The 17,595-nt window shown below is 41.0% G+C and overlaps 2 protein-coding genes across 4 annotated transcripts in view; both read left to right on the plus strand.

Moving 5' to 3' along the window:
• The first annotated feature begins 9,647 nt into the window (after positions 1-9,647).
• On the plus strand, positions 9,648-13,193 carry KRT20 (keratin 20). Of its 2 annotated transcripts, XM_010011416.1 has the most exons (8): positions 9,648-10,070; positions 10,810-10,892; positions 11,041-11,197; positions 11,466-11,627; positions 11,710-11,835; positions 11,970-12,190; positions 12,559-12,599; positions 13,096-13,193. In XM_010011416.1, the coding sequence occupies exons 1-8, from the start codon at positions 9,648-9,650 to the stop codon at positions 13,191-13,193; spliced, it is 1,311 nt and encodes a 436-aa protein (XP_010009718.1). The 2 variants fall into 2 exon arrangements, with proteins under 2 accessions (XP_010009718.1, XP_010009719.1); XM_010011417.1 differs by lacking the exon at positions 12,559-12,599 and having other exon boundaries at positions 11,970-12,186; positions 13,078-13,193.
• A 2,503-nt stretch (positions 13,194-15,696) lies between these two features.
• The window catches only part of KRT12 (keratin 12), a 3,303-nt gene continuing 1,404 nt past the window's right edge, over positions 15,697-17,595 (plus strand). For both annotated transcript variants that reach the window (XM_010011413.1, XM_010011414.1), the window contains exons 1-5: positions 15,697-16,221; positions 16,533-16,615; positions 16,844-17,000; positions 17,282-17,443; positions 17,540-17,595. The exon at positions 17,540-17,595 is cut by the window's right edge and continues 82 nt beyond it. In XM_010011413.1, the coding sequence (XP_010009715.1) occupies positions 15,697-16,221; positions 16,533-16,615; positions 16,844-17,000; positions 17,282-17,443; positions 17,540-17,595 (983 nt within the window). The remainder of the gene's footprint in view (positions 16,222-16,532; positions 16,616-16,843; positions 17,001-17,281; positions 17,444-17,539) is intronic.

Raw genomic sequence — 17,595 nt, forward strand, 5'->3', positions numbered from 1 at the left:
TGACAACCCTTGTGCGCAGCTACACAGCTGTATGTTGCTGTATGTTGGTCTCCCTGTGTGTAAAACAGGGATCCTGTTGTGAGCTCTCTCCTCACATAGTGTGCAGCCCAATGATCAAAGGTGCCCTACAGAGCTAGGTAGAGCTGATACTGTAAGTTTAAAGAGCTTTTAGTCATCAAAATGCCAAAGAAAAGCTATTCAATGAAAATGACTGGCTGAGCTGATAACATATGTATTATGCACATCTCACTGGGGCATGAATCTCCATCTTGTGATTCATTTATTGCTCTGCAAATTAACTATAATTTAAAGTGAATAATCTCTCAGCTTTTCTCCTGGTCTTATGTTTCTCAGCATATACCTCACTGCAGCCAATAAATTCTTTTCCATTCCTTGTTCTGGTCGTTGGAATTTCCTATTTTGCTTTTTCTTACACATGCACCAGCCCCAAGTGGCAGGCTACTGACATAGGTCAGGACTGCAGAAATCTCATTGTTTCGGAAGGTATAAAACTGGAAGATCAGAACAAAGATGAAAAGAGATGACACAAGATACACGTGACATTTGCATAAGCAAAACTATTAGACTTCCCTATACACAACATTTCAATGTCACCGTTTAAAACAGCATTATTAGTATCATTATTGTAAAGTACACTCACTTTACTACTGCAGTCACCCAGAAACATTTCCTTGTTCTTCAGCCTTAGAGAAATTTTCTTCAACTGCCTTTACACCCCTTTCTTCAAAGATCACAAATATTTTTCCAGATACTCTCATTCTTTCTCAGCGACCCATTTAATTCAAAAAGCCATTTCAGTTATTTGCTTTCACATTAATGTTCCCTGGGTTTGGTGATGGGCTCAGTGATCAGGACAGACTGGTGTATGTGGCATGTGCTATGGGCAAGGGAGAGGCCCAAATGCTTAAGCCAAGTTCAAGCTTCTTCCCGTCTCCCATCAGCCCAAGCACTGCCCCAGCAGGAGACCCTCACAGCAACAGGAGAACTCCCAATGATACACAAAGACAAAAACTGAGCAACAAAAAGTGAACTATTATTAGGCCTGTTTAGAGGAAGACTGTAAAGCAGAATGAAGAGAGACAAAATGGAGCACACTGAGTGTCTGTACAGATTTGCATTCCAAAGTCAGTGTCTGCATATAAACCAGTGTGTTCAGGGCAGTCTCATATTCATGAGCAAAACTGTCATTGTGCTCTTTCATACCCACTCCTAAGGCACTCTCAGACAGGACTCCTGCTCCCAGCTTTCCTTTGAAACAAGGCTTACAAAAGAGGGTGAAAATTTCAAAGAAAATGCAGATTTATTATAAACAAAGTCCATCTCCATGATACAGTATTTTCCTACTGGCATGTTAGGACCAGCTCAGGATTCCCCTCGGCCCCCCCCAGCTCTCCACCCTTGTTGCACAAAGAGATCCCAAAAGCATTGAATGGATTACCTAATGGTTTCTTAAATTGGGTAAAACTTGTAGTACAGGATTAGTAACTCTTGGCTAATTAACAATGTCCTTCCTTATGGCTTACCAGACCTAACAAGCCAGACTTCGCATTTGCAGCATCTGGGCAAAATGTGCCCAGGTTTTCTTGAACAGTTTTCTCTGTTATTTAAAGCTATATTCATTTATCACATTTACAGAGCATAATCCCATTGCTGTGACAAAAATAATTATTTATTATTTCCAAATCAAAGGGAAATATCTCTGCTTTGTGCTAGGCTCTGCTTATGTTAAACTACAAGGAAAGAAGGAAAAAACAAAAAATGGACATGCTTTATAGAACACACCTGTCCCTAGTTCACATTCCTGAGCAATGCATTGCCTTTACCCATGCCCTAGTGTCCCCTCCCACAGCAGTAGAGATGCACTCCCCACACTCCCGTGTTAAGCTACGCTCCCAATGGCACTGGCCAAGCCGCAGCAGAATTCCCCTTCCACACCACTTCCCTGATGGCTTTAACCTTCTCTCACCCCTATGCCGGTGCATTCTGTGATGGTCACACAGGGCAATGGCTCTAACACATGAAGTAAACCAGAAAGTCCTTAGACATACAAACATGAGTTACGCTACATTCTGGTTTCTAAATAAAAGCAGTATTCTATAGCAAAAGTGGGTTATTTCTGGGGGATTATTCACAGCTTTAGAATAGAACTGCAGATTTCCTTTCTGTTCCACAGTTTATGATACCATGTCCCCAGCCACATGTTGCCCTGTCTAGTGGTTATTCATTATTTCTGAACTTGTGTTCTGGCAGATAAGCTATGCTTTTCTAAATGTATTAGGGTATGTCTGCACCCTACATAATAACTAATGATACTTATATTTACCACTTGCATGCACCGGTAACATTCTATTCTTGTAACATGCTGAGAGATGAAGTTAGGGAGATAATGAAGGGGGGTGGTATTACCATTTTACATTCCCGTTTTATTGCTTGAGAAATTGGAAAAGAGATGACACAACTTGCTCAAGGCTGCAGAGAAAGTCACTGATAGCGACTAAATGAGACTTCATCACTTCACAGCTTCTACTTACCCAGCTATTAGACAACACAACTTCCCCAAGAGCCATTCTCCAGTTACAGCAATACTTTGTGTACCTGATGGCACAGAAAAGAGAACTTGATGGATTCATTTCCAGCATGTACTGCCGGGCAAGACCCTGCACACTGATCATGTTCTTCAATGCACATGTGCCAACAGCCCTACTCATCAGTCCATACAGAGCACTGGCCTGGGTGCCTTTGGTGATGCAGTAGTGTTTTGTGAAATTTTAGAAAAGAGATGGTATACATGCTCCTTTCTCCTAGTCTCAGATCAGTGTCTTGAAGGAAAAGAAACCTTCAGGAGTATGCTTCAGTGTTGCTTGAAAAATAATTTTACTAATTCCTTGTACTAAAACTGATTGAACTCCAGCAGCTAGTATTCATTCTACTTCAGTATTAAATATACACAAAAGTGCTGTTTCAACATCAAGGCAGTGACTGACTGAGGCCCAACGAAACTGCAGTTCTAAAAATCTGAATTATCATAAAAAATAACCCATTCAAGGTGAATATGTATCACTTGCCATAAATCTAATAGGCTAACAAAAAATTATCAAGAGAAGAGAATGTCCCTTCTAAGACTACGGGAATGACGTAACAATACTCCCGCAAACCAACAAGCCACAGGAGCTCACAGTCTATAAAAGGAGGCTGAAACCATCTGCATTCACAAATCACTGCTTGTAGTTTCACCTGCCATTTAAGGAAGTCCTGCACTAAATAATCCTCCAAGGTGATTTATAACAGACTTGACTGCACTCCAGGATGTGTATGAGTCAGAGCTCATTTCACTTGTAGAAATGGTAAAACTTATTAAGGTGTATTACAGTACGCAGCTTTGGTAAGTGAATTGTTGATCCCCTGGAAGAAGTCTACAATGAGGTAATGCCACAGTGGTTTGTGCTATTAATCACACATTCCTTCTGGTGATGTGGCCACACATTGGCAGGATTCTTTCTTACTTATGAACAAGACATTTCTGTAGAATGCAAAATTTCTGCTTTCTGCTGCCTTGTTAATCCAGGTGCAAAGTTAATGAAGTCATTTCAGAAAGAGAAGAAAAGAGAATCCAGCATTTATAGCACTGCTAAAACCACTGTTCACATGCTATTATTGAAGGAAAGAGAATAGGTAGAAGAGCCAGTAAAACATTTCACAATGTCCACACCCTGACCTATAAAGGTTTCTACAGTTTTGCTGGGAGATGCCTGGTCCTGTGGATGAATCATTTAGAAAAGGGAAGGACCTATAAACAGGGAGGCAAGGGAAGAATAAGGCTTGAGAGGCCTGCACCCCCCATCCTCCCAACGTCCACAATTACACACCAAAAGCATCTTAACTATTGACTCTGTTCATACTTCTGGCCCTGTGAAATGACGTGAATTTTCGTTATGCACTGCTTCCTCAGAATTCCTTCCTCAGTATTTCCAACATGGATTCTTATGCTATTTTTAACTGTATGACCAGAGTGAAATAAGCCTCTTGAGCCACACATCCAGGGGCTAGCACAAAAAAATATCTGCCAAAATATCATATGAAACAGAAGCATCAACATCTTACAGTCTGTTGTCCCTGTGACAGCAGCTCACAGCATTAGACATGACCTAATGGTGAAGGAGGTGCATGGCTGCTCCTTCTGGACATACTAATTTGCCTTTTGAAAGTTTGAATATGCACCAGAAGCTTAAAGGCATAAAATCATAACATCAGCTGTGGTGAAAGCACTTTCAATAACTATCTAGACTTCAGGGGTAATTGTTTTTTGCTTTCCAACATCCTAAGGACAAGTCAAAAGGACATTTGATAGGCTGTTATTAGGCTCTATAGAAAGCAATAAAACCGAGGAATATCATTTGAGAAACATGTATTTGAATTGAGAGGAATAATTATTTGGAGCAGGCAGGGAAAAGAAGGAGGAACAAACCAGCTGCAGTAGCTGACAACTCTACAGTGCTTCTCTGGAGCAGACACTCACAGTCTGCTGCTCTAAGACACAAAGTCCCAGCACTGGCTCAGCCCTGCAGTCCTTCAGCACACACACAAGACATTAAAGCATGGAATGCATAAAACAAACACAATGGGAGCAACTCAGTTACCAAGACATTCTGTGAGTAGACACATTCCACTGGAAATAACATTGCTGCTATGGAGGAAAAAAAAAAGACATAAAAACAAACCCAAAGAAACTTTTTCTTTCATGTCCAGAGTTTACTGCTAGCTAAAAATTAAGATACTTAAGTATTAGTCATAAAGGAAGGGGTATAATTCAAAGGGATAATGCACATTCCTGTCCTAAGAAATTCAGCTTTCAAGACTTAGACAGCTGGATAGTGCTTTTTGCGATTGCTTACAAACTTACTGCCCTACACAAGGCAAAACTCCAATAATTACAGCTCGTGGCTGGAAAGAGAAATATTACTTTAAACATCTGGCAACAAGAGTTATGCAAAATATTCTTCTTCTGGATATAGGAGCAGAAAGTGGATAATATGTGAAATTCTGTTATGTAATCTGTGAACTTCATTGACCGCGCTCAGGTTCCAGCACCGAGCCTCCCGCTGCAGCAAGTACCACGCAAATGTGAACACAGAACTCTTTCAGAAGGCGTCTGGTGGCCTCTAGTGACAACCAGGCAGATACACACCAGGCCCCGGCCCCGGGGCAGGCGCTGCGGTGGGGCTCCTCCTGTTAATACCTGTGCCCCCTGCGAGGCTCCTAAGACAGTGTCTAACTGGCAATCTGTTCAAGTATTTCTGTAATGGACATTCCCAAAAGCGTACAACCTTCTCAAGGGCAGTACTGAGATGGATTTTCAGCCTGTTTTCATTCTTGTTCTGTTGTTGGTTGGATACCTGAGCACCTGGCAGATCCTGAAGCTGGGACAGTATTTCTGCCCAGGCAACTCCTGACAATTTTACCCTGCAAATACACCCTTGAAAACTAAATGAGTGCTTCTCCCTCATTTAGAACCACTCTCTCATTAGAACCACACTCGTGGGTTCCGAGTGTGACCCACGTCAGGTCCCTGAACACACAAGGTTTGGGTTTTCTAAAAGCTAGTGAAAAAAAATGGACACAAAGGTGAAGACAGGCAGGACAGTGTGTGTGTGTGTGACCGCATCTCCTCTGCTGTGCTGTCAGTGTGTGCATATATTTGCACACGGCCATGAAAATCCTATTTGCTTACTGAATCAGATAAATAGGTAATATTTTCTCATGCATACGGAACTATTCCAGCATTCCGGAACTGAGAAAAGCAGGAAGTCGGAACCTTTTGCAGCTTGCTGGCTTTCTCATTCCACAGAGTCCTCAGTAGCACGTAAGTTTTACAAGGGGAAAAGACCTGCCTGGCAGTCTGTTAGACTGTATTAGAGCTGATATTAATGATCCTTTTAGGGGAGAAAAAAGAGAAGGTTCATTTGTATGGCCTGGAGCTGTTGTTGTTGGCACTGAAATGTGATCCTGCTGGAGGAGAGCAGCCGGGACAGGAAAGGCAGCTCCTCACTTTATTTTCAGCCTGTGGCTGAGGAAGGATGTAACCAACCCACATCTTATGCACCACTCCAGGATCTGGAACACTTCAAGTATCACACTATTTGATTTTAAGTTTGTTTTCAGGGTAAAGGATTGTCCTAAGTACTTTTTTGCACTCATTTTGAAAAATAGTAATTTTAAATCCGCTATTGGCTCATATCTACATGAAAAATTCACTCAGATTTTCCCCTGAAAGCTCATTTTACAACTGCTCCCTTGACTGTAAACCAGTTGTCTGGCATAAATCTGGAAGTAACTTCTCACAAGTAAGTTAACTAGAGGGGAATTTCTCAGACACAGAAATAACGAATACTGAAATATGGCTGAATATTGAACAATGAATTTAACAACTTCCTTCACTGAACACTGTACAGTGGAAGTCTTTTCAGGACTGTATTGTCAGAGATCTTTCAGATTCAAATTCTTATGAAACAAAATCCAAACTGAGATTAGCAACACAGTTACAGCGACGTATAATCGGCCAATGGGTTTCCCTCCTGGGATGGATCATCACTGAAGACTGAACTAGAAGACTTTTCTTTATTTAAATCCTCAGTCAGCCAAAATAAAAGCAATGTTCCACCTAAAGGCAGCACAAATGCATGACCAAAGCCGGGTGTGTCTTTTTCCCTTGAGCTCTCAAGTCTGGTTACCCATGACTGGTTAGCGAAGGTGAGTAATACTAAGTGGCATGCACATGTTATCATAACCCTGCAAGACTTATTTTTTCTGCTCTCCAAGACACATTAAACTTATGTCTCACAGGTGATATTTCTTCATGAAATCAAACAATTGATTACTGTTGCCATGAATGTTTTATTATCAGTACACACAAGCCATTTGCCAAGCACATCACTGACAGGAAGTGTTACACATGATCAGGGACTGTCCTCTGCAGAGCATTCACAACCCAGTTGTGAGTTGGAAACTGCACTGCTGAACTAAAGCACCAGCACTTCTTCAGCATTGATCAAACCTGCAGACGCCAGCCATTTTTAGCCTGCTCAACATCTATTTCAATTACTTACTGTTACAACCAGTATCATTTGAAAAAAACAACAGGAAGACAGCCCATATTCTTACAGATAATACCTGGGCATAGTCCAGCCTCCAGTGGAGGTGGTGGCTGCTCCCAAGGATGGAGCCATGAGGAGCCACTTGCCCTCCGCCCGTCTGAGCCTTCCCTTGCTCCCAGTTACTGGCGCAGGTACAGCCCCTGGTTTGCACTCCTACAATCACCAGTGATTTGTACAACCCATCACGATATTCCACGAAAAAAACTAGTGAAACAAAAAAACAAACCAGGAGCAAAGCCCACGTCTGGTGTGAGTGATGCCTATCCTGGTCTTAGTAATATTCTTGCAAACATTACAGCTTATTTTTTAGAACAGACATATACACAAACTGCTAAGTCCAGACAAATTGTCATTAAACAACTTGGAGAAGAACACTAAGAAACTTCAGATCAACTTGGGTGTCTGAACAACACGATTGCTCCGTGTTTCCAGTTGCATTCACCTGGAACACTTTTGCTTAATAGTCAAGAGAACTCTGGAAGGAAAAAAATTGTTGAACGTTCAGCTTGACCTAAAGTAGCAGATGCAGAACACAAGGCAAGCATCTGCCCTAATCCTGACTCCACTTCAATTCAGATCACTGTATTGGTGAAGTTAGAGGAAAGTTTAGCAATGTTTAAGTATCAGTGAATTCTATTTCTCTATCAATCTAAAATGTATTTTTATGCTATTCTTACTTTTCTAAATAGTATCCAGCTTCTGTATATTTCAAGCACCTGCATTAATGTACCAATACACACAGATGGCTTTTGCTATTCAAACTACACAGCTGCTTCTCCATACAGAGCTAGGATAGTTGTGAATACACAGATGAGGAATTTGACCCACAAAAGCCAATCTCAACCTGTTTGCATTTCTAGGCAAAACATGAAAGCTGATAACCTTTGCCATTTGCTCAATAAAACTAAAAATGGGACTTTCAAGTGGTGTTTAGGAAAAATACCAAGGTAACATGGAATGTAATTTTACTAAATATTAAAAAGACAAAGAAGAATGTTTATCATAAAACATTGCCAGAAATATAAGCAGTGAAATACAGAGCCAAGAAATGTAACTATAGCAGGATCTCTTGCTGTATTTCTCTTGAAGTTTCAGAGATGTAAACTCTTCCCTGCTAACATGGTCAATTCTTACTCAGCCTGAGTATTTTTAACAAACTAGAGATGGAGTTTCTATAGTGACAGGCCAAATGATATGACTAGTGTACTTTGGTTTCAACTGTCATAAATGTTTTTCACTATCAATTACACCCAAAGAAGTTCAAGGTCCACAGACAATCCACAACATCCTCCTGCAGTAAAGTCCTGCCCTGAACACTGATCACTTTGGCCTGGCACATGCATGTTCTCAGAAGAACCAGGTAGAACAGGCTTCACTCTTTGCCTGAATATCCCAAGCTAGGCGTTCTCAGAAACCTAAGGATGCTTCCCATATAGTTTAATGCCTCCAAAGCTTAGTGTCTCACCAATTTCCTTGCCTCAAGGTTGAAGACCAGTGCGTACAGCAGCTGCGTCCACCAATATAAGCAATATGTGATCACTGTTCTACCTGACATTAATAATACACTAAAGTACTGGCAGTGCAATGGAAACTTGTTCTGCTCTAACTTCAGCTGCCCAGGAGGGCTGGAAGGTTGTTATGCTGGAAGCTTGATGTCAGTGCCTCCCGTCGCTCTGTGGACATCAGTGGCACATATGTGAACTAAAGTGTGCAGTGAAGATTTCCAATACTCCTGTTCCTATTACTTTATTTATAGGCAAAGCAATAATCTTGCTGCTTAATTTCAACTGTACTGAAAGCCAGTGTCCATCTGGTAACGGTTTTCTGATACCAAATGAATGCATATTCAATGCAAACTAACTACAGCATTAACCTTCCAATTAAAGTTTGAATAGTGGTTTGTGCCTACTAGAAAATGAATTAAGGGGTAGGTACAGATGCCTCCATTCTAATAATTCATACACTGCCCTAGACTGTCCTGAGGCCCAAACTGTTTCTTACTCAACAGATATATATTCTTAATTGCACATATAAATATTTTAAGTCTCTTGTCCCATATAGTCAACTCTCATTTTAATTTCATACACTGCACATGGGTGTAAGAATCTGCTTGTTTGTTCAAAATGACTATAGAGGGTATGGCTGCAGGTACACTGTTATAAATGATTCAACAGTTTATTTGTGCTTTATCTTTTATTCCAAATGATAACAAAGCAAGCCAAACTACCTGGGGAGTTCGCAAACTCAGAGGAACAGCTGAAAACGCCGGTACTTCATACGGAGAGTGGGGGCAATACACTGTGTGCTGTTTGTGCTGACACTGGTTGCATTGTGTGTCAACAGAGGTGGGGTTTATAGCTATTGTGCTTCCTCTTTGAAACACAGTATAAAGGTTTACAGAGCACACACTGCTCTTCACTGCAGCTGCTCTCTGTGTGGATTGAGCTGTTCCAGTTTAGAAGACGAAGAACCCCAATGGCGTTTTCTACCCGAAGCTCCCAGTGGGGTACAAGCACCCGCTTCCACCCCACAGCACCCAGTGTCAGCGGGTTGAATTCCCGGCAAACAGCCATTCAAAGGCTTCAGGCACCTAGCGTCTACGGGGGGGCTGGCGGCTACGACACCCGCATATCCACCAGCACCAGCTACGGGCAACGCTTTGGGGGTAACTTCCAGCTGAGTATTAGTGACAATGATGTGCTGCTCACTGGCAATGAGAAATCAACAATGCAAAACCTAAATGACCGTTTGGCTTTGTATCTGGAGAAGGTACGTTCACTAGAAAGGGCAAACTCCCAGATTGAAAAGCAGATCAAAGAGTGGTATGAGAAGAACACCACAGACATAAGGCATGACTATAGCTCATACTTCAAAACCATTGAAGAGCTCCAGAATAAGGTAAGATATCATACAGTCATCTCTAAATACATGAATTGCAATTATTAGGGAGATAAATAATCTATTATGGAGAATGTACTTTCCCAAATTGCAACTCCCTCAAATACAAAAAACAAATGCTTTACTTTGATCAGATACAACTTAGTGACAGATTTTACATAATCTGTAATATCATATACAAGCCTGCAGATGTGAACAATCTCATACAGGAAAAATCTTTGAATTGAAATGAATTAATTCTATTTGCCTTATGAGATTTACATATTTAAATACAGTTTAGCATCTGTCAATTCCAAAGTGGGTTTTTTTAGAAAAGAATGCCAAATGCTCAGAAAAAAGGAGGGATCACTACTTGCAATGGTGAATTCCTGCTATAAACAATAAAATATCCCTACAGAAATCAGCTGACAGATTTGTCAAACTATGTTTCCAACGAACTTCCTTAAATCTTCCCCTTATACCTTTCACCAGTTACATTTCCCATCCTTTAAAGGCAGATCCCTTCCAAAGAGCACTTCATCCCAACCATTTTATATACCTATTTTATGACAGGATAATTTGTCTTTTAGAAAGCACTAATTCCTTTTATGTACTTCAGAGACAACTCAGCTTAAACCTAGAAGATTAACAGACAGCTAAAGTTAAGTGAGATGAAGTCCGCATGCAGTATTTATTTCAGAAATGGATCAAGTGTGCATTTATGTGCAAAGATTCATCACTTTCAACCATTCCTTTTCAGATTGGTGCTGCACAGTTGCAAAACGCGAGGCTTGTTCTGGAGATTGACAATGCCAAACTGGCTGCTGATGATTTTAGACTGAAGTAAGTTCCATGGTTATTTAATAAATCCTTTCATGTTTCTTCTTATTCATGAAAAAGAATAAATTTACAGTGAAGGGTGCAGTAGTTAGTGATTCATTTACACCAACAGTTGCATTTTCATGCTGACAAAACAAGCCTTATTTTACAGGTATGAGAATGAACTCCTGCTCAGGCAGAGCGTCGAGAGTGACATTAATGGACTGCTCCGAGTTCGTGATGACTTGACTTTAACAACATCTGACTTGGAGTCCCAAATTGAAAGGGTGAATGAAGAACTGATTTTCCTTAAGAAGAACCACGAGGAGGTGAGAGCAGCCAAACACTGTCAGGGACGCATTCGGTTTAAGTGCACAAACAAGCTCAGCATCACTAGGAATAGGAAATCTTCCCAGTTAATCTGAAAGAATATTACACTTATGGTGGGATTCAGCTCCAGATTAGCACATCAAAATGTAGGCACCTATTCAAATAGTATCTCTGTGAATGGGCCTATGGCTCTATTATAATCAGCTTCCAGCATTCAGGAGGGAAAGTTCCCTGTGGCTGATGCTGACAGAACCCTCCCTGCTGCAGGACGTCGAGAGACTGCGCAAACATGTGGGGGGCTCAGTTAACGTAGAGGTGGACGCTGCTCCAGGCGTGGATCTTGCAACTATGATGGAAAATATGAGAAAGCAATATGAAGAAATGGCAGAAAAGAACCGTCAAGAAGCCAAAGAACAGTTTGAAAAGCAGGTAAGGTCGATGACTTAAACATCAGTGAGAGCCCCAGCCATGTCTAGGTGTGGTTTGCAGTCCCTCTGGTTTTGCATTTCAGACAGAAGAACTGAACCAGGAAGTAGCAATCAGCGTTGAACAGCTGCAAGCCCAGAGGAAAGAGGTCACGAACCGGAGACAGATCTTCCAGGGGCTGGAGCTGGAATTACAGTCCGAGCTTAACATGGTAAATGATAGAGTGTGTTTAGTAGACAGTTACACGGGTAAATATAGAAACTGAGAGGCTTTTCAATCCAAATATTATTTTAACACAAAAATGTATCCTCCTGAATTCATCTCTGTTCTCCTCTTTGGCTGTAGAAAAAGGCTTTAGAGGACACTCTGGCTGAAACTGAAGCCCATTACAGTTATCAGCTAGTCCAAATACAGGAAACAGTTGCCAATTTAGAGGGCCAACTGAGGCAGCTCCGAGCTGACATGGAGGGGCAGAATACCAAGTACAGCATACTGCTGGACATCAAGACGCACTTGGAAATGGAGATTGCCACGTACCGCCAGCTGCTGGAAGGGGAGGACATCAGGTGAGGAAACACTTGCACTGCACTTACTGCTTTAGTTTCATGTGACAGCAAAGAACACTGCGAACACTGTCTGTAGTCCTGGACTGTGGAAGTGTGAAACCTGCCAGGATGCTGCCTATTCAGCTGTTCTGGCCATATCTGCATGAGCTGAAGTCACAGCACTGCAGAAAGGAGCCTGTATATTAATTTCACCTATAACTTATACTTAGCAAGTTTTACTTTAACAGAGAAAACTCTTTTAAACACCCAGTTAAATGTCTTGATGAATGGACATTACCTGTCCTGATCAAACACATAGGATAGGTACAAGGTTTCTGCAATATGTTAGGTGCCATCTATTTATATTATTTAATTTATTATTTGAACAGACATTTCCAAGTGGATGTATCTACAGCAGAGGTTGAAAAAGGTATGTCACACCAACTTCCTTATCTTTTGACAGCTGCCTATTGAAATGTTATGGAAGTAAGTAGCCTGATATGAAACAACACAGTTTCAGAGCAAATAATCAACCGTTGGAAAGCAATCAAGAAAGCAATCAACTGTATGAACAGATAAACAGATAAACACAGGGATTATAGAAATCCAGGTTAACAGCAAACATATCCATTCCAGAGTAAGGCAATTCCTAGGTTTTAGGTCTAGAACTCTGTGCTAAACAGAAGAAAAACTATCAGGAGGGATACAGATTCAGCACAGCATCCACTATATTATTTTGGGTAACACAGAGGATGCTCAAAGGAAGAGCATTCATGTTGTGTGTACCCCAAAAGCTGACTTCACAGTAGCTGTGCACTGAAAAGGTGCCTTTATCTTTATTTTCCCATTGCTGGGGTTACTGCAGTGATGTTATTCTGTCAATGGAGATTGCACTGAATTAATCGTCTGTTCGATTTCATTACCAGAATCAAGTAAAATTAAGAAGATCAAGACAATTGTTGAAGAGGTGGTTGATGGCAAGGTTGTCTCCTCTCAGGTCAAGGAGATTGAAGAGAAAATGTAAATGGCACCAGCAGAGAGGAGATGGCGTTGGAGCTTCTCGGACCTGATGCCAAAACTAAAAGATTTATAAATAAATCTTTTATTGGATTCTTTATAAAGAATCCAATGTAATTCTCCCTAAAAAACAGGAGGGTTGAAAAAAAGCTATCAAATCTCAATCTTTCGCATGTGTGTGTGGGAGTGTTAATAAAAATCAGTAAGTTACAAAGTACAAGATTTTGGGTTTACTTACATAGTGACTGAATACCTTCATAAAAACAAACAAATCAGCATGTTCTCAATGTGTAACTGTTTCTAAGAAAAACTGAAGTATTAGTTTTTTAGTTACATTTAAAAATCTGCTCAGTAAAAACTAGAAACTCAAATGCCTTCTATCAGGGATTTATCAGAGCTTTTCAAATCATTTAAATGGACTTCAGAAAAATACCAACACAACACTTACTGTTGGAGTTTCAAAGCACTGAAGCTGGTGAAAGGCACGATGAAGACACGGGACAGAATCTGCTGCTGTGCTCAGCAAGCTGGGGAAAGTCACAGGCTCGGCTCAAAGCACTAGAAGAACCTTTCCCTTGTGTTTTCAGACAGTACATTTCAGCAGCCAGTGCCTTGAGTTTTCTCACACTTTCAACATACTAATAAATGAAAAGCCTTTAGAAGAGAGCTGCTATTTCTGAGATCTTGATGGACACCCCCTCAAAACTTCAACACAAAACTAAAGGAATTTACCAGATAGAGATGATACACTCTCTGTTAGTTAATTGCAACCCAAAGTTTAGCAATCTGTGTTTTTCTTATGTACCAGCACATTTAGATTTGTTCTTAAAAATACATTCAAATGTTGATTCAGTGCACCTTTTCTGTACCTGAACTACCATTCAAATGTAATGCAGCTTCAACTTCAGTAAAAACTGATTTTTAAATAACCACGAAGTGTCAATTTGCATTTCTTAATTAATTAAAATGAATAAACAAATTGAAGCAGCCTATTTATTGTTTTTCACTCTCTGTGAATGTTCATATCTCCAGGGGCTAGAGCAAGCACAGGTATTTTACCAGTAAGACTGTATTTTGCCTTCCAGCAGTGAAAGGACCTCGGTTCACCACCTTGGTTCAACCTTCCCACACCTGCACATCCCCTGACCTGTGCAGGCAAGTCCCTGATGCCTCACCCAGCTCCTCACTCCAAGGACTCCACATTTTCCTCTTGACAACATAAACACAAAACCCTCCTCCCTTTGAAATCTCACCTGCCCAGTGTGTTATTTACTGTACAGAAACACCTGCCAAAGGAAATAATGCTTTGCTTTCACTCTCATGAGTCCAGGCTATCAATTCACTTCTACATAAATGCTTTACTTAAACCTTTGATCTACTGCTCATAATAAATTTCTGCCCAAAAAAGCACCCACACTCCAGATGAGGATGAATTGGAAATGAAAACACTTCAGTTGACAAATGCAATGATACAATTAAGCCACGACAATGAAAAAGCAATTTTCTGTTTACCAAAATAACGTCAAATGAAAGGTATATTGGTTCTGAAGGGTTTCCATGCCTAAACCTGCAACCAGAAGAGCTGTATTTGAGCTTTAGATTTATATTATAAAAAGCACAAAATATAGAAATAATTTGCCTAAGATCACAGCAAGCTATTCAGAAGGAACAATGGGAAGTTCCCAGCTCAGAAGTGTGAACTGTTGTTACAGGCTCTGCATATTGCACAGAGACATTGCCATGATGAAAGGTTTAGCGCAGAAAACACAAATTAACTTGGGTATAATCAGGTCTATTTTTGTTTTCATATTAACAATCAACCTGCAGACCACTAGCTGCCCACATGCCTTATCACACAATTCTGCTGATCACTTTTCTTCTTTCTTATCAGAGATTCAGGGAGCACCAATGCGGTTCATGCCAGAAGCATATTATGACTAGAAACACATTTCTGATATGCGCACTGGCAAGGATGATATGAAAGGGATCACTCCACTGGCTTAAGTTTACACCTGGAATAATAGCCCCAAACCAAGAAAGAAATGGGTATGTAATGCCAAAAACATTACTTAGGAAGGCTTTAAATGAGAAAAGAAAACTTTACCCTCCATTGCACATGGCAAAACATGATCATGATGTCTGTGCTCTCCTCCACCCATTTCCCCTCGCACAGCAAACACCTGGAGGGCACCAGACTTCCACTCCCATTGGCAATTTAGACTATCACGTATCATTTAGTTTGGTCAGGACACATTAAACTGACTTCCCCTCCAAGTGAGGGGGAGAGAGAGAAAGAATTCAAGCTCTTCCTAGGAGGTGGGGACTACTCCTGAAACACCCATTGCCTTCCTATATAAAGGTTCAAGTGTTCTCCAGTGTGCCTTGCTCCACGCTGTGTGCTTCACCCAGCAGAGCAGAGCCCCTCGAGCACCATGGCCCTTTCTGTGCGCACAAGCAGCGCACCCCGGCAATTCTCTTCTCGGAGCGGATTTGGCGGGGGATCTCTGCGAATGTCTGGTTCTAGTGGTGGAGGAGGTTTTGGTGGCAGCGGTCTTGGGTTTGGTGGTGGAGCTGGTGGAGGCTTTGGTGCTGCTTCTATGCTTGGCTCAGGCTCTGGCTTCAGTGGGGGTTTTGCAAGTAGCTCAGGTGGAGGCTTTGGGAGCAGCTTAAGCAGTGGCTTGGGTGGAGGTTTTGGTAGTGGTTTAGGTGGTAGCTATGGCAGTGGCTTAGGCAGTGCTTTTGGTGGGGGGTCAGGAAGTGGCTTTGGTAGTGGCTTAGGAACTGGGTTTGGAGGTGGGTTTGGTGGTGCTGGGGATGGTGGCCTTCTTTCTGGCTCAAAAAAAGAAACTATGCAGAACCTCAATGACCGCCTGGCTGCATATCTGGACAAAGTACGATCTCTGGAAGATGCCAATACTGAGTTGGAGCGCAAAATCCGCGAGTGGTATGAGAAAAGTGGCCCTGGTACTGGTATCCCTGGTTCTGGGAATGACTACAGTAAATATTATCCTATCATTGAAGATCTCCGAAACAAGGTAGCAAAGCCATGTACTTAATGTACCTTTACATTTGTAATTCAACTAATAATATTTTGTCTAAATGTAACAAATTCCTTTCAGAAACCAAGAGGAAATTCATTCTACGGTACCAACACTTGCAATAATCTCTGTCACATTGCACTGGTATTGTGCAGAAGGAGAAGGCAGTGATGGAATCCAGGTCTACAAACACTTGTAGATCCCGAAGTCTAAATGTGTGTTTAGGATGGCAATTGTGTAAACAGATATCCTAAGCTGCAAAGCCATAGACCTAGAAAAGCATTCCCTTACCACTGTTTGTATTCCAGATCATTAATGCAACTATTGACAATGCAAGAATCATTCTTCAGGTCGATAATGCCAGACTGGCTGCAGATGATTTCAGACTCAAGTAAGTATGTCTTAATATTACAAAAATTTACTAATATTATAAGAAAATCATTATTTTGTATTTAAAAATAGTTTTCCTTGTAGAATACTTTCACATAATTCTTAAGCAATATTGTAATAATTATGTGTATTAAGATTTCATGTTAAAAGCTACAGAAGTACATAGCAATACTTTGCATTTGACATCATTAACCACGTAAAAAGCAATATTTAATTGCTGTGATTCCAGGTATGAGAACGAGGTGGCTCTTCGGCAGAGTGTGGAAGCCGACATCAATGGTCTGCGCAGAGTTCTTGATGAGCTGACCTTGACAAGAGCCGATCTGGAGATGCAGATTGAAAGCCTGAATGAAGAACTGGCTTATCTCAAGAAGAACCATGAAGAGGTACTTTCTTTTTCTTTGTGAACGTGTAAGAAGCCAGATGGAATTGTGAAATAGCAAATTATTCCCTTATTTATGCCAGTGGGAATACCCTGGTTTCATTATTTGTTTTGTTTGCTGCTCTTCTGGTGTTTACTAAGTCAAAGAGTGAAAGAAATATGCAAACAACCTTCAGAATCTTGCTGAAAGAGAATTATATCAGATGTATTTCTTTACATATATTTTTGGGAGAAGTATTCTGCCTTTTAGTAACAGAAACTTTTTGTTATTTTCAATCCCTTCAGGAGCTCCAGGGCATCCAAAGCAGTGCATTTGGCCAAGTCAGCGTTGAAATGGATGCTGCTCCAGGAACTGACCTGACCAAGCTTTTGAATGACATGAGAGGACAGTATGAAGTCATTGCAGAGCAAAATCGTAAAGAGGCTGAAGCATGGTTCAATGAAAAAGTAACCACCAGAGATAGCAAATCCAGTTAAATGCATGTCCAAATGAGCTAAAGATTTGGAACAGTAAAATTACGCTGTTCTTCCTTGTCATTTCAGAGCGGGGAGCTGAAAAGGGAAATCTCCACCAACACTGAGCAGCTTCAGTCAGGAAA

This window comes from Nestor notabilis, unplaced genomic scaffold (assembly GCF_000696875.1).
Source record: "Nestor notabilis isolate BGI_N333 unplaced genomic scaffold, ASM69687v1 scaffold31873, whole genome shotgun sequence".
Lineage (NCBI taxonomy): Eukaryota > Metazoa > Chordata > Aves > Psittaciformes > Psittacidae > Nestor > Nestor notabilis.

What these genes read in the sequence shown, in the direction of transcription:
- KRT20 (XM_010011416.1), top strand. Translation starts at nt 9,648, where the DNA reads ATGGCGTTTTCTACCCGAAGCTCCCAGTGGGGTACAAGCACCCGCTTC. An exon ending in TTAAGAAGAACCACGAGGAG is followed by an intron (nt 11,198 to 11,465) that starts GTGAGAGCAGCC and finishes TCCCTGCTGCAG; the next exon opens with GACGTCGAGAGACTGCGCAA. An exon ending in AAGAACAGTTTGAAAAGCAG is followed by an intron (nt 11,628 to 11,709) that starts GTAAGGTCGATG and finishes TTTGCATTTCAG; the next exon opens with ACAGAAGAACTGAACCAGGA.